Source organism: Sceloporus occidentalis, unplaced genomic scaffold (genome assembly GCF_023333645.1).
Source record: "Sceloporus occidentalis isolate IW3139 unplaced genomic scaffold, rSceOcc1.0.p SCAF_2, whole genome shotgun sequence".
NCBI lineage: Eukaryota > Metazoa > Chordata > Lepidosauria > Squamata > Phrynosomatidae > Sceloporus > Sceloporus occidentalis.
This window is the reverse complement of record NW_028316982.1, coordinates 76,084,597-76,112,590: the sequence shown is the minus strand read 5'-3', so window position 1 is coordinate 76,112,590 and position 27,994 is coordinate 76,084,597. Positions and strand designations below refer to the sequence as shown.

The 27,994-nt window shown below is 38.6% G+C and overlaps 2 protein-coding genes across 5 annotated transcripts in view; one reads left to right on the top strand and one right to left on the bottom strand.

Moving 5' to 3' along the window:
* The window catches only part of SEC23IP (SEC23 interacting protein), a 41,746-nt gene extending 41,392 nt beyond the window's left edge, over positions 1-354 (bottom strand). Inside the window, exon 1 of one of the 2 annotated variants that reach the window (XM_089510049.1) lies at positions 79-354. In XM_089510049.1, the coding sequence (XP_089366175.1) occupies positions 79-259 (181 nt within the window). In that variant the 5' untranslated portion in view covers positions 260-354. The remainder of the gene's footprint in view (positions 1-78) is intronic. The other variant, XM_089510048.1, reaches the window with a different exon arrangement.
* Positions 341-27,918, top strand: MCMBP (minichromosome maintenance complex binding protein). 3 transcript variants are annotated; one of them, XR_016280065.1, is made up of 17 exons: positions 341-974; positions 2,956-3,041; positions 5,305-5,445; positions 7,446-7,487; positions 8,888-8,989; positions 10,085-10,214; positions 12,585-12,736; positions 14,132-14,232; positions 17,483-17,658; positions 18,765-18,888; positions 20,465-20,582; positions 22,036-22,201; positions 24,201-24,334; positions 24,834-24,998; positions 25,711-25,799; positions 25,935-26,065; positions 27,549-27,633. XR_016280065.1 is itself a non-coding variant. In XM_089510050.1 (16 exons), the coding sequence occupies exons 1-16, from the start codon at positions 707-709 to the stop codon at positions 27,673-27,675; spliced, it is 2,121 nt and encodes a 706-aa protein (XP_089366176.1). In that variant the 5' UTR covers positions 345-706; the 3' UTR covers positions 27,676-27,918. The 3 variants fall into 3 exon arrangements, 1 of the variants encoding a protein (XP_089366176.1); XR_016280066.1 differs by having other exon boundaries at positions 25,935-26,017; positions 27,549-27,615; XM_089510050.1 differs by lacking the exon at positions 25,935-26,065 and having other exon boundaries at positions 345-974; positions 27,549-27,918.
* The last annotated feature ends 76 nt before the right edge of the window (positions 27,919-27,994 follow it).

Genomic DNA, 27,994 nt, shown 5'->3' with positions numbered 1-27,994 from the left:
GCCCCCATGGCAGACCCTTCCCTGAGGAGGAAGCCTTGCCCTCGGGGAGAGAGACTGGAAGGCCCCCGTTGCTCTCACCTGAGGGAAGGAGGCCCTGGGGCCCAGAGGAGCCGGCGGCGGCAGGGGCAGGGGGAGGCGGCGGAGGCGCCTGGCTGACGGGGATGAAGGGCACCGTGAAGTTGAACTCCGTGGCCGACGAGGAGAAGAGCAGGTTGGTGCCGCCGCTGGAGGAGGACGTCGACGAGGAGGAGGCAGCCATGACGGCCTCAGCTCCACGTCTCCCGATCCGCGTTTCCCAGCCTAATGTCCCTCGCCGGCACCACTCGCCCCCTTCCGCCCGGAGCTAAGATGGCGCCGACGGAATCACCCTCCGCTTCCCGCTCCGTTTTCCCTGGACTAAAGAACCTCGAAGCCTTCGCCCGGAACTAAGATGGCGCCGCCGGAGTCCACTCCGCGTTCCCTGGCTTAATGTCCCTCACAGCATCCACCCCACCCTTGTTCTGCCCGGAGCTAAGATGGCGCCGACGGAGTCATTTCCCCGCTTCTTCCCCCTCCGGCTCCTCGTTGCCTGGCCCAATGTCCCCCAAAGCCTCTGCCCGGAGTTAAGATGGCGCCGACAGAATCATCGCCGCTTCTTGCTTTTCGTTCCTAGCGCCTAGTGTCCCTGACAGTCTCCATCAGCCCCCCTTTTCTGCCTTGAGCTAAGATGGCGCCGACGGAGTCTGCTCCGCGTTTCCTGGCTTCATGTCCCTCCGAGCCTCCACCCGGCCCCCTTTTTCCGCCCGGAGCTAAGATGGCGCCGGTGGCGTCACTGCCGCTCCCTTTTTCCCGCCAAGCCTCGCTGAGGAGAGAAGAGGAAGAGGCCCCAGGGAACCAAGGCTTAGCCCCGCTCTGTCTCTCCTTCCAGGGCCCGAGGATGCCGTGCGTGGCGGACTGGCTGAACTGCCCCCTCAGCATCGTCCAGGGCGTCTTCGGTGAGCAGGGAAAGGGGGGCTTCGTGGCTGGAAGGGATTAAAGCCTCAGGGCTGCATCCACACTGCAGAAATAACCCGCTTTTGCACCGCTTTAACTGCCCTGGCTCAATGCTATGGGAACTTGTATAGTTTTGTGAGAGATTTAGCTTTCTTCTCTGTCAGAGAGAGAACTCCGGTGCCACAGTAAACTGCAATTCCCAGAATTCCATAGCATTGAGTAAAAAATTGGCTCAGTGTTAGGGAATTCTGGGAAATATAGTTTTGGGAGGCATTGAGCCTTCTCTTTCGGAGAAAGCTCTGGTGCAATAATAAAATGTAATTCCCAGAATTCCATAGCATTGATTTAAAAAATAGCTCGACGCTAGGGAATTCTGGGAAATGTAGTTTTGGGGGGCACAATTATTATTATTATTATTATTATTAACCTTTATTTATGAAGCGCTGTAAATTTACCCAGTGCTGTACACGCATTTAGCCTTCTCTGTCAGAGAGAGCTCTGGTGCCACAATAAAAGTACAATTCCCAGGATTCCCTAGAAGCATTGAGCCAGGGCAGTTAAAATGGGGTAAAACTGGATTGTTTCTGCAGTGTGGACGTCGCAGCCTAAAGTGCAGGAATAAATATTCCAGTTTGAAACCGCCTTAACTGCCCTGGCTCAGTGCTAGGAATCCTGGGAACTGTAGTTTTGTGAGCCATTCAGCCTTCTCTGTCAGAGAGAGCTCTGGTGCCACAATAAACTCCAACTCCCAGGATTCCCTAGCACTGAGCCAGGGCAGTTAAGGCGGCCTCTGAGAGAAAGTGCAGGGCCTGCCTGTCCCCAGAGTAAAATATTTCCCCATGAAACAGAAGTTATTTACCCCCAGAGGACACTAGAGACAACACAGCAATCGCTCTACTCTGTTAATTTACTTAGGGAAAAGAATAGCCTTGGCGGGTTTTGTTTTGGGGGTTTTCCACATTCACTGAGCCCCCCCCCCCCCCCCGGTGTATCGGAGAATGTGATTTCTTTCCTTGTTTCCTCTTTGGCTTTAACTGTGTGTCTGTGTGGCAGCAAATACAACCTAAACATTGATCATATTTGGGAGTGTCACTTATATAGTTCGGTAAAAATATTATTGTTGCTGTGTGCCTTCAAGTAATTTCTGATTTACGGCAACCTTCCCTTGGGGTTTACTGATAGTACAACCATTCAATATCTAAATATTAAAATGTGTATTCAGGATGCTTGTGCCAAGCATAGCTTAAAATCAACATTTTCAGTACTGTTCCTTCATCCAGAAATGTAAGTTGTTACCGTTCCCAACGTTGCCATTAGATGTTCTTGGTTAAATGCTTTCCAAATTATTTGCACTCTCTTCCTCATACCAATATAACTAGGACGGATAATTACATGTCTAAGTCCAGCCCGAGCGCACGCTTTATTATAGCCTACTGATGGTTTGAATGGGGAAGTAATTTTTCTGTTTACAAAGGCTTCCTTGCCTAAGAGTAGCCTAATCACTACAAAAATGGAGAGCAGATCAGCAGAAACAGAGAGATGTCAGAATTGCAGATTGGTCAGAAAATGCTACTACCTGTGAACAAATGAAAGAGCATAGAGGGATATGGAATTTGATGTAGATGTCCTACATGCGCAGTTCTTTTTCTAATGAGAAGACAGTTACTGATGGGCAAGCAAGTTTAGTATTTGGCACAATATGGTATAACTGCCACTTTGCCATATAGCCCCTATCTACCTGCCTACCAACTCAAAATGTTGTCAGATTACTGGCTAGTCTTGCAGACATTCGATCCTATCCTAACAAAGCCTCACAAGATCTAATCCTGTAGTGGAGCATCCCAATAGAAGATGAGCTTTATGTCCATTTTCTTTTTATATTAGGCAACAAGTGAATTTGCATATTATTGGTGTTTAAACCCTGTTGTTGTTCTGCTGGTATACTTCACATCATTTCAGCTCACTTTCTCTGTTTTGTTTTAGCTCAGGATAGTCCAAACCCTGAATGGGAAAGAAAAGTAATTGAATATTTCAGAGAGAAGCTAAAAGAAAACAATGCAACTAATTGGGTAAGACTGAATTTGCTTATATACATCTTGTGGTCCTGTCCTTTTGCTTTGGCGATAACAGTGTGGTTCAGTGTGCACAGCTGTGCAGATCCACAGTATCAGTGGAGGAAGGATATATGTTTCTGCACATACACACACCTCTCATCAGTAGAAAAGTTCAGACTCCTCTTCCTTGCCTTCTGAGACTGAAGGTTGTTAGGTGGGGGATGTGAAAATAAATGTGTCTTCACATCTCTCAGCAACGTTCACTAAGATTGCGGTTTTCCTACTATTAGTAATGTTGAGAACGCAGTAACCTTGGAAGCCAAGGGACATAGTCCTCTCTCACCCCTCAGTTAATTAGTGGGAGCACTTTCAGTTCAGTCGCACAGGTATGCTTTCGTAGTCTAGCTTATCCAAATCCTTGTACATTGCAATTCACAAACTGAATAAATTGTCTGGGAAAGACTACTGAAATGGTTTTAAGACACCTAAGAAATTTAACCATAGCAGGTATTGAAAAATATTTGTTAGGAGAAGGGGAAAAGAAAAACAATTGTATCTAGCTCCACTGAAGCCAGAGTAAGTTGACTGAGATCTCAAGCTGTCACAGGACTTTCTTATATTGTGGGTCAAACGATAGACACAGAAATGTAAATAGGATATTTCAAGTGGGATTAGACATGGTGCTTAGTAAGGTTTTTTGTCAGCCCTATTGGAGATGTTTGGGGGAGGAGCAGAGAAAGTAAAATTACGTTGGTGATGAGTACTTTAATTCCCTACAAGTCTTTCCTATTATTTGCAATAGAGCTGCAGGTTAGCTGCATATGTGCAAATGTATCCTGAGCAGGTTGTAGCTTGAGCAGTGGAGATCTTGCTCTGTGGAGTGTAGGTAGCATACATAATGGTCTATACCAAGGGTTGGGAAGGTACACAATGGCCTCATATGCCACACAAAAAAAGCCAATAGAATCTGCCGTTTTTCAGCCTAGAAATGAAACTTGAAGTGATGTGATATCATTTCTGATCAGTCAAGATGTGGCAAAGGGCACAGGAGAAAATATGGTCCCCTGCCCTAGTGCAGATGCTCATCCTTGGTGTTTATATATTGCAATAAATTTACTACATGTATATCTTAAGTTCATCCCCTAAGATAAACATAAGACACGATGTCATATGCAATTGCGTGTTTAGAATAAAGCATGCTGTAGGTGGTAGTAGGCATGAAACCATAGAAAGATTTTAGAAAAGTAGTCATAACTACACCCCACCCCCCAACAGCTGTGTTTTCGATGCATTCAGTTTGTTTGAACATAATTTGATGACATCTTAGAATAAAATATTTTAATATCCAAGTTTTCTGATGAGTAAACATTCATCTCAAATGTAGTTACAACACAGCTTCATGTGTCCTGGTAGTCTGGGAGATTATTTGAGTAATGGACATTTAGACCCTTGTAATGGAAGACATACATTGAATTAGAGGATGGAGTATTTGTACTGTATTAATATAGTTTTAGTGCATTGCATGATAGCTGAAGCAGTGTTCTTCTGCAATTCTAACACATAACTTATACAGATCAAAGCAGAGTTAAATTAGTCCATGTGACTTGCCCCAGGTGTCACAATATGTCAGTGGTCTAAATCTAGAAAGGAAGTATCTGATTTATTAAATGATGGTTTTTTGAATCCAGTTGTGAGTCCTAAAACTAAAGCTCCTTTATATCAGTGACATTTACATAAATGATGACTTACGAAGTTCCCACTAATTCATTAGTTCTACTTTAATTGAGACCTACAATAGAATATAGGCCACATTAGCAGTATAAATCAGTGAGTATATTCTGTCTCACTAAGGAGATTATCAGACGGAGACGGGATCTTTATCCTGTCCTTATCACAATCGCACAAAAGCATTTCGTAGATGTCACACTTATTCTGTCATTTCTCTGTCATTGAAGTAGAATTGTATTAACGCAAACTCCCATACAAAATGACAAGACAATTCCACTTCAATAACAGGACAATGACAGGATAAGCATGATGTTGTATGAAAACCTTCGCAATTGCGCCATAAGGACAGAACAAGGACGTCCTTTTCCCTGTCTGATAATTTCCTAAATCTGGCTCCAAAGCAGTGTAAATTAGCTATCACAGGTTTTTTTCATATATAAATCTCCATTGAATATTGCATAAATTACTGAATAGCAGGTGAATTCTGTTTGATTCAAATGGGTTGTTTGTTTGTTTGTTTGTTTGTTTATTCTTTCTTCTTTTTTTATAGGTACCTTCATTGAATGATGTCCCTCTACATTATCTAAAGCCCAATAGTTTAGTGAAATTCCGCTGTATGGTTCAAGATATGTTTGATCCTGAATTTTATATGAATGTTTATGAAACAGTTGACATCCAGACTAAATCCCGTGTGAGTGGGCTTTCTTGATTACAGTCCTTTCTACCTTCTCTTTCATAGTTGTCTACACTTATGTATGTTTATAGTGTCTGTATTCCACAGGTGCCTGCACTAGTTAGATATTATTTGTAGGTGGCACCATCTACACTCTCTCCCAGGTCGTTGCTTATTGCTCTCATTTTACATGAGGCTTTTACAGGAGCAACATGTCACTGCTTTTGCAAAAGCTCAGTGTTTCTCCTCTTGCCCCGAAACCCTCTTGCATGTACAGCAGCCATGGGAAACTATAACCCTCAAATCCACTTTTGCAATCCATGAAGCCACCCATCAACCCCTTGTTCTTTGGCTAGCACAAAGATAATATTTATACTCTGATCTTTAAACAAAGTACCAAGATGTTAGATGGAAAGCAATGAGCTCAAAATAAGATGTTATACGTATAAAACCATGTTCTTGGAAGAGAACATAAGGGAAGCTAACACAGGAGAAGATGGCAGTGAGGGAAAGAGTTATATTCTGGGGACTGAGCGAAAAATTGGAGTACGGTCAATTTGAAATTTCACTGATCTTGTCATGTCACTGTTATAGATTCCCTCCTACTACCATTAGCCTATGAGTTCCTTAGGAGTCAATACTGTCCCTGTGTTTTCCAACAACTACATGAAGCTGCTTTCAGAAGTCTTCTGGAGCTTTGAGATTGTGTGTTATCAGTATGCTGATAATACCAAGCTTTATGTCTCCTTTACAACTGATACCAAGGAAGCCAGGGTAATACTGAATCTTGTCTGGATACAGTAAAGGATTGGATATGGGTGAATAGACAGGCTTAATCCAGACAAGATGGAAGTGCTGCTGGTCAGTAGGGAAACCAATTTGGGATTGGAATTGCAATCAATTCTGGATGGGATTGGTCTTCTCTGAAAGATCAGATTTATAGCTTGGGGGTGCTCTTGGACCCAGTGCTGCTCCTGGAAAGCCAGGTTGCTGAGGTGGCCAAGAGTGCTTTTGCTCAGCTTTGGCTTGTCTGCTAGTTGTGCTCTTTCTTGGAGAGTGGTTCATACTTTAGTTACCTCTCAATTAGACTACTGTAATGCACTCGATGTGGGACTGCCCATGAAAGTTTTCAGAAGCTGCCACTACTGCAAAATGCAGCAGCCAGACGGATGTCAGGTTTTCATGCAAGAATGCACTGACTTCCAATTTGCTTCTGAGCTCAATTCAAGGTGCTAGTGTTGACTCCCAAAGCCCTAAATGACTCAGGGCCAGGATATATGACAGATTGCTTACTTCCATATGGGCCTGCCAGAAATTTGAGATCTTCTGAAGAAGCCCTGTTGAGTGCCCCAATGCATCATGAAGTTGGGTTGGTGGGTACATGTAACAGGGCTTTCTGTGTAGCTGAACCTCAACTGTGTACTGAAGGAAGATAGGCTGGCCCCATCTCTCTTAAATTTCTTACAGGAAGCCAAACAGTGCTATCCTGCATGGCATTAAATGTTTGAAAAGTATTTAATGTGTTTTTAAAATGTTTGTTTGTATTATTTTAATTGGTTTTTACATCTGCACTGCCTCTAGGGTATTTGTGGGCTGGGAGATGATAAAGAAATATTATAAATATATTTGAAGATTGTGATGTAGCCTCTTTACACTCCTTGACCTTTGAGTTCAGTATGGCTACAAACCATCATTATTAACTGGACAATCACAACACTGTTTTAGCCATAAGAATGGTTTTTTAATAATAATAATAATAATAATAATAATAATAATAATAATAATAATAATGGAAGCACAGGCCACATTTTTTCCATATTAAATTGCTGTGGGGACAGAGAGAAGAGATATTAAATTTTTGACAAATTTACTTGGATTTGGATTTTGAGATATGTATCATACTGCTAATTAAACACTAGTTTGAGCACAAGCATAAAAGAGACACTATAGGCTATTATAAGTATAGAAATTGGTATGTCGAGAATACATCAGTAATCTTGAATTTTCTTTTTTATCAGGTTTTGCATTTTGGAAAATATAGAGATATAGCAGAATGTTCAGTAAGTAGATATGAAACTCATGGCTATAAATCAAATAGAGTTTTCATTATTTTTGTTATTTTATACATTGATATCTGAGTTAATATATAGCAGATTTTAAAAATATAGATATTTGTTAATATTTTCATTAAAAATTTAAAAGAAATAGATCTCATAAGAAATTTACCCCTAGTGTGTGCCTTTCCATGCTTTAAAGAAACAACCTTTTGAAAGACATTCATTCAAACAATAATATGAAAGATGACTTCTGTAGGGGCAGAGGACATCCTGCTAGTGGACTGTTCTTCACAACAGTCCCTTAACAAAATGTCCTCTGCTCACTCCAGAGAACGTCTGTGTCATTGTGAATATTAACAACCTTCCTTTAGCCAAGTGTGTCAGTGGCAAAAAGGTTGGTTCCAGGTAATACCTACAATACTTAGCAGTGTACTTGGTTGTGCCTGTACCCTGTATTAGATAACCCAGTGTTCATGTGAGAGAGAAATCAGACTATCTGTCAGGGATTCCAGTTGCAGCTCCCTCTTGGTGTCTCTAGTAGTAAATCTATTTCCACTTTTCCTCCATAGAAAAGTCTTGTTGATGTCTACATTCTAGAAGAGCAGCATTGCTGATCTGTTAACTACAAAATCGAAAAGCTCCTAGTGGCGTAAGCTTTCATGGACAAAAGCATGCTTTGTAAGATGTCTGAAGTAGGCTTTTACCTATGAAGCTAAATGAACTAGTTAAGTCTAAATCCAGTCTTTTGCTGTTCTCGTGCAACAAAACATTCTTCCCCTTCCTTTCCTCTCCATCTGTTGCAGCTATCCAAACGCTGGATCTAGAGGGTTTCCCATACCTCTGGGATGGTTCTTTGAGGTACAGTGAGGGTTGTAGTAGGGGCCTCACTGTCACAGCCATTGATGGAAGCAGTTCTGCCAACAGATAACCCTTGCTGGATTTAAACCTTGCTATTTAAGGTGTCATAAGACCTTTTTGTGGGTTTTTAAAATTAGAATCACCGTAAGAGAAAACTATATTTTGTTTTATTATTTACAATGATCACGAGCATCTACCATGGCTTGACGATTATTACTGAAAGACCAGGATTTATTGCTTCTAAATTGCAAAATGGAATGTCACTATATACATTTTCCCTACTGAAGCAAAACTACACCAAGAAGAATTCAAAATATAATCTAATTATTATCATATAAATATCTACAGGAACCGAATAAGAGATTTCTCATTAGACAGAGATTATTTCCTTGGAATAGGTTCAAGGAGGGAATGGCCTGTGGATCTTAGATGTTTCATGTTATTGTTCTTTGTTATAGGAACTTAACATATTTACCTTTTGAAGTACTTCTTATAAACATTTTAATGTAGTCTAATATTGTATAACATCACTTACTCTATTCTAGCCTCACCAAGAAATAGACCTAAACCCTAAACAAATAGTCACTGCAGACAGACAGACTTTTTACTGTGTTCCAGTGCCTGGAGAATCAGCATGGGTGAAAGAAATATCCTTTTTGGCATTTTTTCCCTATGTAATATACTAGTATATTTTTAAAAAGAGAGTGAAGGTGATAGCAATACACATCCTTTATCATTTGTGGGTTAGAATGTGCCATACTGGTGATGAAACAAAGTCTGAGATTGTTTCTTCTGAGTTGTGTAAGGGCAGAATTATTCTCCCTTGAATACCGCTGCAAAGTATTTGTGTACAGTACACCTTTCTATTTTAATTAAACCTTTCATTTCCAAATAGTTTTGATTACGTCATCTGAAAATTAGAGTTCTACCCGGTGGTTGTCCAAGAACAATCACTGTTTCTTTGGTGAATTCTGTATAATTTATTGTACAATGTAGACCAAAGTTCTTGAGGAAGAAAGCAGTTTTGAATAACATTCTCAGGTCCAAGACATGCTCATGAAAGCATGTAGAGTAATTACTAATTATCCTGGTGTGGAATGGATGCTATAGTTGCAGTTCATTTCTCAAGTTGAAGTTTTTGATCCAGCTAGATGATGTTGCCCTGCAGAAGACGAAAGAATTATGCAAAAAATAGATAAAAGCAAATGAAAAGAATTATGTCAGTAAGTTAGAGAAGGTACTTAGTAGAGAAATGAATTCATGTGAGGCAGTTTAGCAACCGTTACAAAGGGCTTCTGTTAACCTTTTAGATATGGAGTGTAAATGATGATACATTCTGCATTATCTGTTTAAAATTTTAATTCAGGGATGGAGAATCGTAAATCATGGGGGCTAACTCATGTTCCCTCCCCATTCACGTGGTTAGGGTCTATCTTGATTTGTGTACACCTTTTCTTTTGTTGAATCCTCTTTTCTGCAAAACCACTCAAAAGAAAAAAAATATTATTTTACATGAAAAGACAGTATGTACTTTTACCTTGTGCTGAAGGATATATGATAAAGATCTGTTGCCTTTTCTTACTTCCTTCACATAATTCTCTTGAAAAAAGAGTGTTGTTCAATCTGTTGCTTTAAAAATTTAAATCCAATCAAAATAGCCCATCATATTGTGAATGATCATATTATTATCATTATCATTATTATATTAGTAAATATGCTATTATTCTTAACTTAAAATTTACGCCTATACCAGTGCAAGTCAAGCTCGGGTTTGTCCTTCGACATCTTATACACCAAGTCGCCACAAAAGGAGTTATGAGGAAGATGAAGATATGGAATTGCACCCATCTAAACAGAGAGGAGAAAATCTGGGTATCAATTAACAATGATGTATTTCTTTTTAAAAACATTTTCTAGGATTAGTATACACTGCAGGGGTTTCCAGCCTGTGCTCTGAGGAGTCCTTAGGCGCTTTCAAGGTGCTCTGCGGCCACTCCAAAAAATGAAAGAAATAGAAACTGAATGAAATTAAAGAATATATTCTTATATGTACTCCAAAACTTGTCAGACTTAGGGTAGGTCTCTTAGGGGCTCTGCAAAAAAATAAGGGCTCTGCAAGTCAAAAGGATTGGGAACCCCTGGACAGTACATCCAAATGTACTGAAGTGGTATGCTTTGGGAACTTAGAAAAGTCTAGCCGCCATTCTCTTATCAGCTAGTTAGGTATACTTAAATAACCTGTGCAGCCCCATCCTCCCAAAACCTGACATAAATATCATTCATCCATGCTCTGATCACCAGCAGTTTGGACTTCTTGCTCCCCAGTGCAGCTGATACAGTAGGTTGGAGAGGTTACAATAGTGGAAAAAGTTTCACAGTTGTGACCAAGCAACAGTTGTGAATACAGAACAGTTACAGATGAGTAGCTCTAGATAACTGATCTGTATTCATGATGGCTACTTAGGCTGGATCCACACTGCAAAAATAATCCAACAACTTGGCTCAAGGCTATGGAAATCTGGGAATTGTAGTTTGTTGTGGCTGTGCTCTGGGGCCACAACAAACTACAATTCCCAGAATTCCATAGCCTTGAGCTAGGGCAGTTAAAGCAGTGTTGAACCAGATTATTTCTGCAGTGTGGATCCAACCTTAGTCACAATTGTGACACTCTTGCCATGATGGTAACAACCTCAGCCCTCCAACCTACTTTACCAGGAATCAGCTTCATGGGAAAGAGAAGTAGAAATACAGGTGAATGACAATTCCATCAGGTTTGGGAGGTAGGTCAGGCCCGGAGAGGTTACTGCATTGAGTATACTTAACTACTAAGTAGCTGATAGAGAATTCTGACCTCTATACTTTAAACTATTAGCTCAGCTGTGCTGTTTTCCTTTCCTTGATTTTGAGAATGATTAGAGTGAAATCAGCACAGGGATTCTGTACCACATAAGGACTGTGACTTCAATAGTTTAGATGTGCTGTTAGCCTGAAGGTATTGCAAATGTGCTTGGATAAAACTTCAGCCGCAGCCACAAGATTGGCCCAAAAGTAATAGGGTAGGACTTGTAGGACTTAATTTGCAATTTTATTATTCTCAGGCACATTTTGCCTGGTTTTCTGTGAAATGTTATCATATTCTGTGCAAAACCAAAGATTCTTAAGAGTCAGAAGGAGATTAAGTTAGACAAATTCATGGAAGATGGACTTTTTAATTAGCAATTAAAGTTAAATGGAGGGAGGATAGCATTGAGCATTGGATGCTGCAGAGAGAGAAAGAACTGAGGCTATCACCTTTATGACCTGCTCCTAGTTTTCCTGTAGGCATCTGGCCAACGACAGATGAAAATAGAACACTGAATTTGATGGTCTTCAGCTATGCTATACATGTGAATTGTTTAATCTGTTGTGTCGTTTGCTTCATAACTGAACTATGAGGTGAAAACTGGCTGTCTGGTATTCATGCCTATGCATAAGGTTTTATTTACCAGATGGAGAGTTAGTTTACAAATATATTTCATGTTCATTGAATCATGAGAAGCAATAGCAGAAAAAAGTCTTCTCTGCAGCAGACTTTCAAAAACCTCTCCTGTTGGGCCTGCAATAGATTGAACTGTACCAACTCAGTTCATTCAGGGGTTTGCCTAACACTCAGGAGAGACTTAGGAAGTAATGCCTAGTGGTGGTAGTAGAGGAGGAGGAGGTGATGATGATGAAATTTTTATTTTTATTTTTTATGGTATTTATGCCCCGCCCTTCACCCTTTAATTTACCTTCTGCTAGTGCTTTATATTCAAGCCAGTCCTCAAAATTTCTCTTTTGGGATACTTTTTGAGATTGTGTTTTACTTAAGTTTGGGGTCAACTCCATAATTATTGCATTGCAATATTAACACTGTAGCTGATGGACGAGTACTAATTTGATAATACAAGGCAATGACACTCAACTGTAAAGGATGTGTATATGCATCAAAATTTCATACTACAGGGTTTTCTGCTATACAATTTATGCCTACCACATGTTTTAACCTTCATGTGTGATATTTAACATTCTTGAAAGTAAAGCCTATTTCTGTCCCTTAAAAGAAAAATAAGTCCAAACCTTCACTTGCTACACATTTACTTTGTTTTGCTTAAGTCTTTTGTCGTTAAATGTATTATTAAAACTTATTTCGAAATCAGGAAGCTTTCATTGCAACATTTAGGTTTGCAGATTTTTGAATTTTTTTTGTTCTTCTTCTTGTAGGAAATGTCCCTGATATCCATGGTAATGGAGAGCCAAAGCGATTAGAAACAGAAGCTTCGGTGAGACATCAGATGATCTCCTTAAACTGTTCACCTCCACTAGACTTAAATTTTCCACTGCCAGGAGAAAAAGGCCCTGCATGTCTTGTGAAGGTAATAAACATAACTATTAATATCCAATATGCAATAGGATCTTGCAGCATCTTTGAGACTAACTGAAAGAAGAAGTTGGTAGCATGAGCTTTCGTAGAATAGATCCTACTTCTTCATGCTACCAACTTCTTTCTCTTATACATATCTACATTACAAAGCTGATAGATAAATGAGATACAAAACAGCTTTATCAGATCCTTAAATCTTATCACTCAAGTTTGTATCATTACAGTTCAGGACACTAAGAAATAATTATTCTGTGTAACTGCAATTGTATTCACATACACAGACACTTCAGAATTAAAATCACCTGCAGTGCCCACTGGGGGCTTCACAGCCTACTGTTCTGCGGCTGAAATTCAATGCCAGGGTAGAAAAAAGACCTTTAAACAAGGACTTCTACTTTAAAACATTGCATGTAAGGAGCATGCTTTTTTTTTTTTTAATGGAAAAGTTTTGTTTTGTTTTGTTTTAGAAGTAAAATATTTTTCTTCCACTGATTTTTGTTTGGGGGGGTTGCTGCCCCACCACTGAATTGGGGAAGGGCCCAAAAATAGGTACCTGTTTTCATTCCTGGCTTAATCCTCTTTCTCCTGGTCATCATACAAGGTTCTATATGTGATTAATCTAATACATAGTAAGTTAGCGTAGTAGTGAATGATATTTACATGTTATCCTAAACTGCAAGGAAGGGCAGTGCTGACTTGTTGCCCCACATGCCCACCATGCTTGCATGAACATCTTAATATGCCCAGCTGGGGAATTCTAAGTCCATTTGCCAGAGGTCCATCCCTTTAACCCAGTTGGTGGGGCATGAGGAAGATAATAAAAGGTTTGCTTTACAACCTGTTTGCTTAAATCTTTTAAAAAATAAAACAAAAAAAAGCTTAACAAGACTTTGTGGATTAACACAAGGGATAGCTTTGCAGGCAGTCTTATCTGTGGGGAATAATTTAGGGTATCACATGTTTGGTAGCTAATCATCCACATTTACTGAACCCTTGGGCTTTAGAACATAGACGTTGTAGATAACAAAATTGGTATGCTCAGGCTGCTTTCGTGTCCCACATTATAGATTCTTTATGGGCCATTTTTGAGTTACATTAGAAAATAAGTATGAGGTTTTATAATTTATATCCATAAACTATAGTTAAGCTTAATAGCAGTTTATCCAAGATGTAGATGTAATCAGAAAGTAGGTGACTCCAGTCTCTATTCAAACACAACACAGGAAGTAGCATGTGTCCCTGAAGCTCATTGCCATCCAATACAGGGAGAGGCGGGATACAAATTATTATTATTGTTATTATTATTATTATTATCATTACCAGAGTAATAAAGCAAATGTTACAATAACCTATTTTTTCTCTTTATATATATTATTTTTTGTGATAGATATATGAAAACGGGGATAGCTTCAAGTTGAATGATGTTCTTGAGGTGTATGGGATTTTATCTGTTGATCCTGTTCTGAACATAGTGAACAACGATGAAAGGTAACATTTGAGTGTTGTAAGATCCCAATTTACAAGCATTTGTAAATGTGTGTGTGTGTGTAAGTAAAAGTTAGGGTTAATCCACAAATTAGTGGGGCCAAGTAAGTTAATTGTTCCAGCTTTATTTACTGACTATACTCATGTATAAGTCTAGAAATTTTAGTTAAAAATTGACACAAAAGACTTATCCATAGATTAATGTATATAAGTACATATGTACATGTACATGAGGATATAGGTATGTAAGTATTTACACAACCATCCCCCTCTTTGAGTGGTGAAAGGCAAGGATGTAGTTTTTTTCTGGGAGCATTTAAAATAAGCACCGACCCCCTCTACTCTCTCATCCATCTAGCATTGTGGATAAGCACAAATAGTTATGCCTGCCAGAATTTTGTAAATTCTTTGGCATTGTTTTCCTTTACTTCATCCTATGCATCCTTTGTTACTTGCCCCTGAATTTTACTCCCGACTTTTCCATGGGTCTTATCAAAATCCATAATTTTGGCTCCAAAACCTGTTCTTGACATACATGAGGTTGACTTATAGTCAAGTATATATGGTATGTTGTAATATAATGGATGGGGAGTTGGATTTTGGTCTGGGAAGTCTGGGCTTAAATTCTTCTTCTTTAGTAGGCTCATGTGTAGATTGGGGCGAGGGGTAGGTAACCAACATTTGGCTTAATTTTTATCCATATGATGAGCCCTACTCTTAGACTTTCAGCCAAATCAAAAATCCAACCTAAACATTGTTTTCACTGCCAAGAATTTTGGATAATTGTGGAGCAATTTTTGGCATTATAACTTATCTTTTAAATTATTGTAAACTGCCTTGGATCCCCAGACAGGAGAAAGGTGGGGTACAAATTGAGTGAATGAATGAGAAAACAAATAAAGGAGGTGGGGACTTAATAGATAATGCTGCTCCATGAAGCATTTGGTGGGTAGATTTGGGGTGTTTTACTTTTTGTGTGTGTGTGTTGAAAATTGCTTAGAGACAGGGCTTCCACAGCAGTATCTCTGTTTCCATTTATGAAATTATTTTGCACTACTTCATAGAATGATAGAAAAGGTCATTACTAGAAGGATCAGTTGTGAACTAAACTCTAATTTTACTAACTGGATATGCAGGGCAGTTGCACTCTACTTCTTTACATACATAACACAAAGATGCTGGCTGGCACAAAAGTTCTAGTGCTAAAAACAAACATTACCCTCTACCTCAAACAGGTTTGGCATCTTTCCATTTGGTGAGATCAGCTTTCAGTATGCATCTTGCTGTGTACTTGCTGTTAACACAGGGTAACACAGAGGGAAAGTATTGTAGGATTTAGCTTTGATAGCTATACTATAAGGAAATAAAATATGTTTTGAAGTCATAATGCAAATTATTTTCAAATAGAATAGTGCCAATTATGTAAATTAAAGAGCATTTTTATAGTACTGATAAAATTCTTCTGGCATTACACAAATAAGAATCAAATTAAAATTATCATAATCTGCTATATCTGTTTTATTTGATTCTTATATATTCATCATTACTATTATTATTATACTTTATATAGTTCTGTAGATTTACACAGTGCTGTACATACAAACAATAAAATCAGTAAAAATGAAACCGCCAATGGCATACATTCTAAAAATACATATAAAACAATAGATAATAATACAAGATAGAATTAGATAAAAATAAGCAGACAACAAATGAAAAAGATCAAATATCAAATCAAATATCAGATAACAAACGGATAAACAATCACACAATGCCTGGGAACGCTTTCCTGAACAATATAGTCTCCAACTCAGTTTTAAAACTGGTTAAAGAAGTGAAGACCCATTTTCATGGGGGAAGGAGGTTCCAGGAGTGAGGGGCAGCAAGCAAGAAGGGACAAATCCGGGACAGGGGGATGGAAATCCGAGGCTGGGATAGCAGACCTTGACTACCAGAACGGAAGGTACAAGTAGGGATGTCAGGAGAAAGAAGTTCTAATAAATAAGGAGGGGCCAGCCCATGGAGAGCTTAAAAGTCAACAACAAAAGCCTATACTGAATACGGAAGGGGAAGGGAAGCCAGTGAAGGGATGATAATAGAGGAGTAACATGGTCAAAGCGGCGAGCGGATGTAATAATGCATGCAGGTGAATGCAGGACAGAAATCAACGGACCGAGGTGAGAGAGGAAGCCCTGCTAGAAGGAGGTTACAATAATCTAATCGCGAGACCACTAGGGCATGGACCAGAGCAGTAGGGGCTGAGAGAAATGGATGAATTTTAGGAATATTGTAGAGAAAGAATCCACAGGCCTTGCCTGTGGCCTGGATCTGGGGGATACACAACAGAGAAGAGTCAAAAATAAAACCAAGACTATGGGATTCCTGGATTGGTCAAATAGAGATGTCATCAACAGAAACAGAAAAGGAGTATTGAAGAGTAGACTTAGGTGGGAAAAGGAGAAGCTCTATTTTGGACATATTGAGCTTCAAGCATCAATGCCGCATCTACTGAGAGACAGCTGTTGCCTAAGTGAAATGCTTTCATTTGTTGTTTATGAAATTGTAAGAAGCTAAGTAGGCCACAGGAAAAGGTTGTCTTCTGTGATGTGCCTTATGAAACGGAAATAAAAATTTGGCCATCTCCTATTATACTGATTAAATGTTCTGTTGTGAATTCATTTAGTTATTTTTAAAATACAGAAATTATTTTAAGACTTCAACTCTGAAATGTTATACTTCAGTAAAATATTGTCAAGGAGCATTAGCATCTTTTCTTTATAACCTAATTACAAACCATGCTGCTAAGATACCAACTTTCTCAATAGATGTAGTGTTCCTTATGAAGCATGATTGTGTCTTCACTGTTTTAGAAGCCTGGCTGTGTTGTTTGTCAGCAACATGAGGAAAATTTCTAGTCAAGTTTTCCTGTTTTCATTTCAGGCACTTGGTGTTCCACCTTGGCTCCAAGTACTGTAGCCTGGTGTTCAGGAGACATCATCTTCCCCTACATTCCTTGGGTTTTCCTCCCAAATATAGTAATTCTGGGAAGTACAAAGTTTGCTTCTGACAAGCCTGGCTTGACATTGCATGGTTGAAGCCTACAGGATTCCCCCCTTCTGAATTGCATGATGCATTTTATTTTGGTTTTTGGTTTTTATTTTGTTTTAATCTTACTCTGTGGATCTAATACATAATCATCGATGGCCGTATAAATTGCACACAATATATCTAAGCTTGCCTTTTTATTTTCTAGAGAGAATTCATCATCTCCAGTGGAATCTATGGATTGTATGGACACAGTGGAAGAACAGAGAGTTCATAGTCCGCCAGCTTCATTAGTTCCCAGAATCCATGTGATTTTAGCACAGAAACTTCAGCACATAAATCCATTGGTGCCTGCCTGCCTTAATGAAGAGGAAAGCAAGAACTGTAAGTATTTAACCTATTAAGAGGAAGATTAGCTCATTACAATTGAATGTTTAACTGGAGTTTATTGTTCCCAATTCCTCTTGCACAAAAAATCAGTCCTTGAGGGCATCTATATTTCACACACAAAACTATGCCTTTAAATATTTTTATTATTTTGTTTTTGACTCTCACATTTTCTATTGACAAATTGCATTATGATTGCTTGCTTATTTAAGAGCTGTGACCTAAGCTGCATTTGTCTTTTTTCCCTATAAAGCCTTTGCCTGTATAAAAGCACAAGCATTACCCATCCTATGGATCAACAGCTGAGATTCTGATCAACAACTCTCGTTTTTCAAATGAACAAATGAATTGAAATGTGCAAAGAGGTGTTTGTGTGTATGTACACATGGTGCACAAAACCCTAAAAAGATACATTGCTGTTAAAATATACCCAACACCCACAGCTGTTCCTCCCAGTATTTGGTTTCCAGACTGTTCAGCATCTTACGTCACTCTCCTTCAGACATCTTCCTGCATACTTCATTTCATATGACATTAAAAACAATTGATGCTGAATTGTATTCCTAACTTAAAACAGTGGCATAGAATTGAGAGGTGCATTTGCAGGTGCCACACAGCTCTTTTTCTTCAACAATGCTATGTGCAAGGAAGTTAGATGCATCTAGAATATCTTTCATGTGTGAGTTTGTTTCACATAGCTAATTGTGAACATATTGGATAGTGATTTATATCTAGATCTGAACAAGCAATATTTTTCTTTTGACAGCAGCAGTGGATTTCAGAGGTGTTTATGGGGCCATATATATGGCTGACTACAAGCTATATTTGTACCTTGTGGCATCCTTACACTATTCCTTGTTTATGTCATAATATGAAGTATATAATAAGAGATTATGCTTGAAGCTATGATGGGAATAGTAATGTCCTATGCTGAGAAAATTTGCTCCAACTGTGAACAAAGAACATTGTTTCAAGACTCAAGTAGGCAAATCTGGAGTAAGACTACTTGCTTTTCTGCTGAGTACATTTAACTGCATTAAAGAGTCATATTTAATACCAATGATATGATGGTTCTGACTCCTGCCTATTCTTATCTTTGTTAGTCATTTCTAGCTTTATGTCTGAACTGTCACCAGTCAGAGCAGAGTTACTTGGATTCCTCACTCATGCCTTCTTAGGAGACAGCCTGGCTGCTGAATACCTTATATTGCATCTCATCTCCACAGTGTAAGAAAGTCATATGTTGATAATATTTCCAGACATTCTGTAAATTGAGAGGGGCTTTCTGACTACATAAGGTTTTGAATTAAGGGGAGCATTTCCACAAGTAGAAGAGAGGTGATCTTTGCTAATTCCCCCACCCCTTGCAATCTACTATGTGCCCCGCCCCCACCAAGTAGTCTTTGGAAGACTGGTGGACCGTGAAGAACAATGGAGAAGGTGGCAGTGGGGACTGCATCAGGAGGAGGAAATTGGTGAAAACCACCCCTGCACTTTCTGAAGACTAAATTCCTAATCCATCTTGTTTTTCAATCAAAGATAGTTACACCAGCATGTTAAAGTGCAATATGTATAGTGCATTTAGCAAATTGGATGTTCTTTTCAGGAGTCCAAAATGGCAATTACCTCATCATCAGGCTGTTCCAGTCTTGCAGGTCTGAATGTCATATGTGTTACGCAGATTCTTGTAAAAACATACAAAGGAGTCTTGTACCACCTTGAGAGTAACTGCAAGAAATTTGTAGCATAATGCAATAGCAGCTTTATTTATATACTGCTTCTTACCGCACTGAGCAGTCTCTAAGTGGTTTACAACTGTAAGCTAATTGCCCCCATCATTTTACTCATTTTAGCAGCCTCAGAAGGATGCAAGGCTGAGTAGACCCTTGTGGTTTATGAGTGGCTGCAGTACTGGCATAAGCTTTCATAGATTGTGTCTACTTCATCAGATTCATTACATCAATGACTGAGTTTATAAAAGCTTACACTACAAATGCTTTTCACTCGATCTCATAAGTGCTACAGTGTGTTCTTATTTGATTTCGTTTTACTATACAGAAAGATGAAATTCTTTGGGTAAAAAAAATGCAAGCAAGCAACACTGTTTAGTACTTTATACTTGAATGCTGTTGTTTCTAAGTAATCTAGCTGTAGGTTGAAATGTTTGATGGTAACATATAAATGTAAATTTTAACTTCACAATAGATCATTTTCTGTGTGAGAAGTATTTTATATTACTTTCCACATACGTTAAGCATTTCAAGTGCATAGAGTTGTGATGTAGTTTCCCAGCAGCTTTTCAGATACATCTTAAATTTCCTAATTATTTGAAAACACTGGGAATATGATTGAAATATTTTTAAAATCAGCCTTCTTTTGAAGCATTTACCTGATGGCAATCAAGCTGTCACAGAAGGTATGGAATGTCCCATTCATTTCCTATCTTCTGCAAAGTAACAAAGCGGGCTGTGAGACAAGGAGCGTTTTCCCTTCTGTATTCAGTATAAAAAGAGAGTGGGCAATTTTAGTAGGGATTTTGTATTTCCATAGCTGGAATGTCTTTTGCCTTTGTAGAGATAATTGACCCACGTAATCCTTATATAAAGCTGAAAACATTAATAATATACAGAAGTCTCAAACTGGTTAAGTTTTCAGAGTTGAGTTTAGTTTTTAAATATTCTGTGGCTTTGAGGTATTTGGATAGCAGCCAAAAACATGAAAAAATCATGAAGGTGCCAGTAACTTTTAATGATCACTGTTAACAGCCCTTGGGTGCTGAACTTCTTTTTTGTTTATTATCTAGCTATGCAAGAAGAGATGTCCTTCCTCTGGGAAAATTCACAGTCAATTTAAGTGGCTGTCCAAGAAACAGTGTCTTCACAGAGCATATATACCGTATTATTCAACAACTTGTTCCTGCAGTAAGAATTGCAATTCTATGATTATTAATATAAATTATTATGCACTAGTTCAGCTGTATATATTTTTTCTATATTAGTTACCTATACTGGATATTTTGCTGAAGATGCTGGACGCATACCTAAAAAGGACAGATATCTGCTTCCCTACAACATTTCTGTTCTAGTGCATGAAACTTAGCTGGGCCCCATACCAGGAGAAAGGCAAGATATAAGTTAATAAATAAATCAATTATTTGTACCCCGCTTCCATGGTGATTGGGTACATGGGTGTAGAGGAGAATGGGCTGAGGTCCATGGGCTGCACACATGCATGTATGCACAGACATATAGCCCACTAGCCTTTTCTGCTAATTACTCAAAATGAGGAGGTCATTTTGCCATGTTCTAGGCCCAAGAGAGAAGCCTTTTCACAAAACAAAGTAAGCAGGAATTATTTCTAGTCTTGAAAAAAGCCCTCTTGGCTGTAGAATAACCAGCTGGGGACAAAAACATGGCAAAATTGCCTCCCCCCCCCCAAGGGAACAGTCACCATTTTAAGGTTTTGCTACCTGTTACTACTCCATATATCTGGCTTCTAGGACACTATTTTTAATTTCTAGATCATGGTAAGGGGGCTACACCACTATAGAGAGGCAAAAGTTAGTGTCTAAAGAATTTTATAACATGTTTGGGAGTAATACAATTAATTACATAACAGTATAACTGTCCTTGAACAATGTGACATCTTGAGTACAACAGAGCATGTATGTCTCAAACTGGTTAAGTTTACAGAGCTTTCTGTCTTTTTAAACATTGTGAAGTCGAAGGCTTTCATGGCCAGCATCCATAGTTTTTTGTGGGGTTTTGGGGCTATGTGGCCATGTTCTAGAAGAGTTTCTTCCTGCTGGTGAAATGTCAGGCAGAAACTCTTCTAGAACATGGCCACATAGCCCTAAAAACCCACAAAAAACTAATTTAAAACATTGCCCAAACAGTTGTTATTGTTGTCTGTCCCTTTAAGGCATTTCTGACCTATCATAACCCTAAGGAGAATCAATCATGGAGTGTCTTGGCAAGATTTTTCAGAGAGGGTTTGTCTTTATCTTCCACTGAGACTGAGAGTATGACTTGCCCAAGGTCTCCCATGCAGTTTCATGGCTAAGCAGGGATTCAGATCCTCGTCTCCTGGAGTCCTAGTCCCACACTTAAACCATTACACATTGCTGGCACAAAATCTTGATATATTAACATTCAGATTTTGTTTACTAATTACTAATATTAGAATAGAGATTTGTTTTCCCAAAATAATGAAGGAGTGGCTACAAAATGGCTGTTTGCAGCTATTTGATCCTCTCTTTTGGAATAGCTTTTTCACACATCAGTTATCTCTGTTGGTTTAGTGAAATATAATAGGCTCATTGTCTGTTGGGGCATTTTCTAGCTGATAACTCAAAACTTTCATTTTTCTTGGCAGTCCTATCGCCTGCAAATGACCATAGAGAACATGAACCAATTGCAATTTAACCCACACAAGGACTACACAGCTAATCGTTTGGTTAGTGGAGTGCTACAGCTGGCAAGCAATACCTCGCTTGTCATAGATGAGACTTTGCTTGAGCAAGGACAGCTTGACACGAGAGGTTAGTATTTATGCATTATCCCAGTACAAGACTTTTCTGTTAAAGTATGTTTAAAAGAGAAAATAAAATGATGGTTGTGCCTGTTGTACTGTTTAATTATTTCACTGTTGACACATTTTTCTCATCAGACTGGAGATTCTCAATTTAGTATTTAGTTCATTATAAGTCTCACTTTTAAATATTTACCAGGACCCCAGAATTACTCATAAAATAAAAAAACACAAGTAACATTAAATTTCTAAACTATACAGTATGATATGGCAATGACATTCATTAAAAGAGAAGAAAATCTAAGTCTATGCTGACCATCAAAAATTAAATAAGTAAGGAGTCAATCTCACCTCCCTCAGGAGGACACTTCACAGTTGGGGTGCTGTTACTGAACATTTAATTAACTGGTACCAGCCTGTCATTTCACTGCCAGTTTGATAGTCCCAACTGAATTGATTTTTTGTTTCTTGTTAGTCTTTAGTTTTGTTTTAAGTGATATATGCAGTTGATGCCCATCCTCACTGCTTCTTCACACAGGTGGCAACTTGACACTATAAAAACATTCATACCTTAAATTAAAAGGAAAAATTAAAATCCTGCCTGGTGCATTTTTTACCATGTATATTTTCTGAAGTCAACAATTCTATTTGGATTTTTTTCCCTGAGATGTCAATGAGACCACTGTTCCCTCCATTGGCCTCGATCCTAACTTTCCTTCCATGAACGGAACACAGTTGACATTGATGGAATGTGGCTTCCTACTTTACAACCTCATCTGCTCCCTTGAAAATCTGCTCTAGAGGGTTTGGGGGTTCTCAGGAAATGATGTGCTTTGCTTCTTTATGGAATTTTTATCATGCATCTCAGAGCCATTTATATGCAGTTTGCTACTAAATGATGGCTCATTCTCCTCATGCATTTGAGGAAGAAGCCTGAAGTCTGAAAGCTCATGCTACCAGCTCCTTTATTTCAGTTAGTCTCAAAGGTACTATAAGATCCCTTTGCATACAGACAATAGTACGTTCATTTCTGAGATCATAATGAGTGCTGCAGCACTGTTACTGTTGTCTCTTCCAGGTGATAGGACTGATACAGTAGCACCTAGTATGTACACTTTTTGTCCAGCAAATGAATAGCACAGCACTTCAGCTTAATTTCTTTTCACATGGGAAAAAAATGGGGCACAAGACATTGGGATTTTTAGCAATAAACACCTGGAGAAGAATGTACATAGAACCCTGCAGCAAGGCTTTTAGTAGTGATGAGCATTCAGGGTAAGGCAAGGTAGAAAATTTGTCATCATTTTCACTCTGCAGCATTTTTTTACTGCCAAAGGAAGATACATGTGAATCACCTTGCCTGGCGAAAAGTCCTTGTCCCATGTGAACTGTATTTAAAGTTGGCTGCTGTAAACCCTTTGAAGGATGATAAGATTAGTGCTAGCAGTGGGGTTTAGTTTTTGGCCCTGTGACATTGTGTAGACGTAATACATTACGGGAACAAAACAAGATTTTCTAATTGTAAGAATTCACCTTTGTTTGTTGAAGAGTTTGTCTTATTTGAATGTATTTAATGTGTTTCTTTTGCATAAAACCCTTTTTTCCCTAAATGTCATATTTTGATAAGTTGATTTACAGTATTCGGTGTGTGAGCTGCTGTGGGAAACCTGCATGTTATCTAAATTAAACTAACCTTAACCTCCCATTAAGATTTTGACTTACATACATTTCAGCACTTTTTTAGATAACTAGTTCCTACAACTGAAAATAACTCTGTAGTGTCTTTTTTCAGTTTAGAGTGATATTGGGACACCTTCCTAATTTCATTTGATATCCCAAATAAGATTTTTGTGTTTTTCTTGTAGTTTTAAGGAGAGGGTTTCTGCATAGATACTAATACACTGTGCATAAAGAACTATCCCTGTTAGCGGATAATTTTATGTTTTCATCTTATAAAAACTGACGGTCTTGCTCTGAAATCAAAATATTTCTTCTCTTTGTCTCCTTAGGTGTGCACAATGTGACAGCACTGGGTCACCTGATAACTTGGCAGAAGGTGGATTATGACTTTAGTTACCACCAGATGGAATTCCCATGCAACATTAATGTCCTTATCACATCAGAGGGCAGATCACTCCTACCGGTACGGCAATGCTGAACTTGGAGAGAGGCCTCATTTACGTTATAACTTTGTAATTAAAAAATAGCACAGTATCCTACTAGCGTGCTGTATGTTAATTTGTTACAGCCTTTAATTAATTATTACAATTTTTATGACTTGACATTTTACTTTTAAAATGAAAGGGAAATGCTGGAGCAGTATATGAGTAGGAGTGCATAAATTTTAAGATATCTTTATGTTCTTATCTATTGTTGCTACATATGCTGTTGCATTTGGAGATAGAGAAGAAACAAAACCATTTCTGCTACAAAATTTAGACTCGAGTCCTTTGGTCCCTCCTCTTGTACAGAGATTTGAGGTTTGAGACAGAACCCTGGAACAATACACTGTTGGGGGCCTGATAAAAAAAAATTCTTCATCCTCTTTGTGTTTTGTTGCTGTACACAAGCCATGTATATCTCTTCTGCATAGAGATAATTAAGTGAAAAGATGAATGATGGTCTGTAATTTCTTTCCACAGTCAGACTGTCAGGTTCAGCTGCAGCCACAGCTCATTCCCCCTAACATGGAGGAATACATGAACAGCCTTCTCACAGCAGTGCTGCCATCCGTTCTCAACAAATTCCGGATTTACTTAAGTTTGCTGAGACTGCTTGATTACAGTATATCTGACGAAGTGACAAAGGTACATAGAGTCTTCCTTGCTAGTATCCATGCTATGACTCAGAATTCAGGTTGGGAATAACCATTGCTGTAAACTGTCATTTCTCATAAATAGTGGCATTTTGTAAAACACCTCTAAACTTAATTAGTTCCTTTATCTAACCATAAGAGATGGTCCAGATTGATTATTTAGATTTTTAATACTATATGCTCTTATACTGAATTTCAAATGGCCACTAGTTCTGCCTATGCCTCTCTTTAAAAAAAGAGTACTTGCTTAGAACCAGTTAGGTTTTTGTTCAGTATTAGGAGAAAATGCACTGTACCACCTGGAGTAAGTAGGCAGTATCTATTGAGAAATGAAATGAAATTGGTGTAATCTTCTTGTAGTGGGGAGAATGCAATTTGCAATAATGTTCTCCAGAAAGCGAAGTTCCTTATAAAATCCTCCCTTAGACATTAAAGGAGCTGTTAAGATATGTGGAAGTAAAACATTGTTCCAGTGTATAGACTAGAACCTATAATCTCTCAGTAGGTTTTTTTCTTTATATATATATAGCACAGCATTCCAACCAATGGTAAAGTCCTAAAAGGTTGTTGTACTTGGGAAAGGGTATGTTTTTTTTAAACATGCTCAAAAACTGTGATTAAACAAGTAAAGTAACTTGCATTGTAGCCTCTGTTGAGATAGTTTAAACTTATCTGAGTAGTTAATGAAACCAATCTTGGTACAGGCAGTAGAAGATGATTTTGTGGAAATGCGTAAAAATGACCCTGAGAGTATCACAGCAGATGATCTTCACCGAACTCTCCTTGTAGCAAGGTAAGAAGTGCAAATGCAGATTAATAGACTGAACATAAGAATCACTTACCCCAGAGATCATGTCAGGCCTTTAAGTGTCTCTTCATGGACCTTCTTCCCCATATGGTGTATTTATTTCCCTCTATTTCCTTTTAGGTAGTCGTTCATGTCTTTTCCACCTTTTGAGCATGAGGGTTTCTTCTTTGGCAGACAGCTGGATTCTGTTTGTAAACTAGATGGTGAGCAGGTTATGGCTGCTGCACAGAACTAAATTAAAGGGACATCTGGTGAATACACTTTCGTGGAATCTGTTAAATGAAAACTGAGTTATTCTACCTGACCTTACTTACAAGCAAGTTTTGTTTAGAATGACTGAGTTCAGTAAGCCAGCTGTACTATTAAGTGCTTGAACTCAGTAAAATTCTGTGGTGTACAGACTTAGTTTCATTAAAGGATTATAGCAGTACACCTGAACCAAAATTTTGTGTTGGATGTTCAGGTTGCAGATATGTATATCAAGAAGTCCCTTTTCCACATTATTTCTTTTGTGGCAGGAGATGCCTTGTTTGTATTCTTTGTGCCAAGATTGGCCAAAGTATGATTCCCTTCCATTGGCCAGACTCACTGGTGCTGATGTGAGTTGTATTCCAACAACTGGCTGGACATACTGCTGCTCTCTGCACCATGTCCTGAAAATGGTACTAAAATGCAGTGCTCACTGCATTATATATGAAGTAGGAATGGTTTTATATTGCAATGCCTACCTTATTCAAGCTGGAGTATTGATTGTAAAGCCTTAAATGGGTCCAACATACCTTAGGAAATGCTGTTCCTCCTCTATCTTTCTTCCCCTTTGACCTGTAGCTAGTTAGGGTTGCCATGGGCAAATCACATTCTCTTCATTAAAGGATGGCAGTAGCAAACCACCTCTAAATGAATCTTGCCAAGAAAAGCCTATGATTTGGTCACCATATGTTAGAGTCAATATGAAGTCACATAACAAAGAAATTAGTTTCCCTGTTCAGATTCTGGCTCAGTGGCTGCTTAGAACATTATTTTTATTTAGTGGCATTAATTATAGAGTTGCCCTCCCCCTCTGCCGCCAATGTTAGGAATTCAGACACTTTAAACATTAGTATGCACAAATAGCAGGTATTTGATAGTTTGTCTGAAGGTTTACATTATTTGTTATTTAAATTCTTTGTGGAAATAACCTGCCCCCCCACCTCCCCCCAAAATTGTACAAATATTTTGGGTGTGATTTGTGCCTGAAAACTGTGCACAAATGTGGCAATTTACAGCTTCTCACCCCTGCTTTATTGGTCTGTAATTTCTAGTACAGTGGTCCCCCGGGTTACGAAATTAATTCGTTCCGCCGCCGCTTTCGTAACCCGGAAACTTTCGCTAGCCGAAATGCCCATAGGCGCTAATAGTGAAAGCCGCTTTTTGGTGCGAAATCGCGCCGAAAAGCACCAAAAGTTTTTTCGTAACCCGAAAAAACTTTCGCAACGCGGAACAGTTTTTTTAAGTAAATTTATTTCGTAACCCGGAAATTTCGTATCCTGGCGCATTCGTATCCCGGGGTACCACTGTATAGCTTTATTTTGTTTGTGGCTTTAATTTCTCATTTTGTTTTTATAATGTTTTCATTAGAATACAAAAGAGGTTTTGATAATTACAGTTACACAGTAAGAAATATTAGGCAGCTAGAAAAATTTATAGCCTCTCCTACTACAAGGAATCTTTCTCATTTGTGCTTCTTGCCTGCAGGTTCCTTTCTCTAAGTGCTGGGCAAACAACTCTTTCACGAGAGAGGTGGCTAAGAGCAAAACAATTGGAAACACTGCGCAAGGCCAGGCTACAGGAGCAGCAATGTGTAAATGGAAATGAACTCTAGAGCACCTACGTTGCTTACATGACTGCAATTTTTGCCTAATATGTCAAGCTAGTCTGAAGAGAGCTTATGTTTATATTGGGTTTTGTAGATAATTTATACCAGAAAATTATGGCTCTTTTCTCAAAGTTGAACACAATTTATGGTGTTCAGTAGATTAACACTGATTAATTTTTTGAAGCTCATTTTTTAACGGAACTAGCAACTATAGACAAACTGTTTGATATTAAAGATATATTATAAAAATGCTGTCTTACTTTTCCTATACTATAGGTAGGGGATAGGGGACCTTGGCATGAGTGGGTTGGAGTGGCACTTCAAG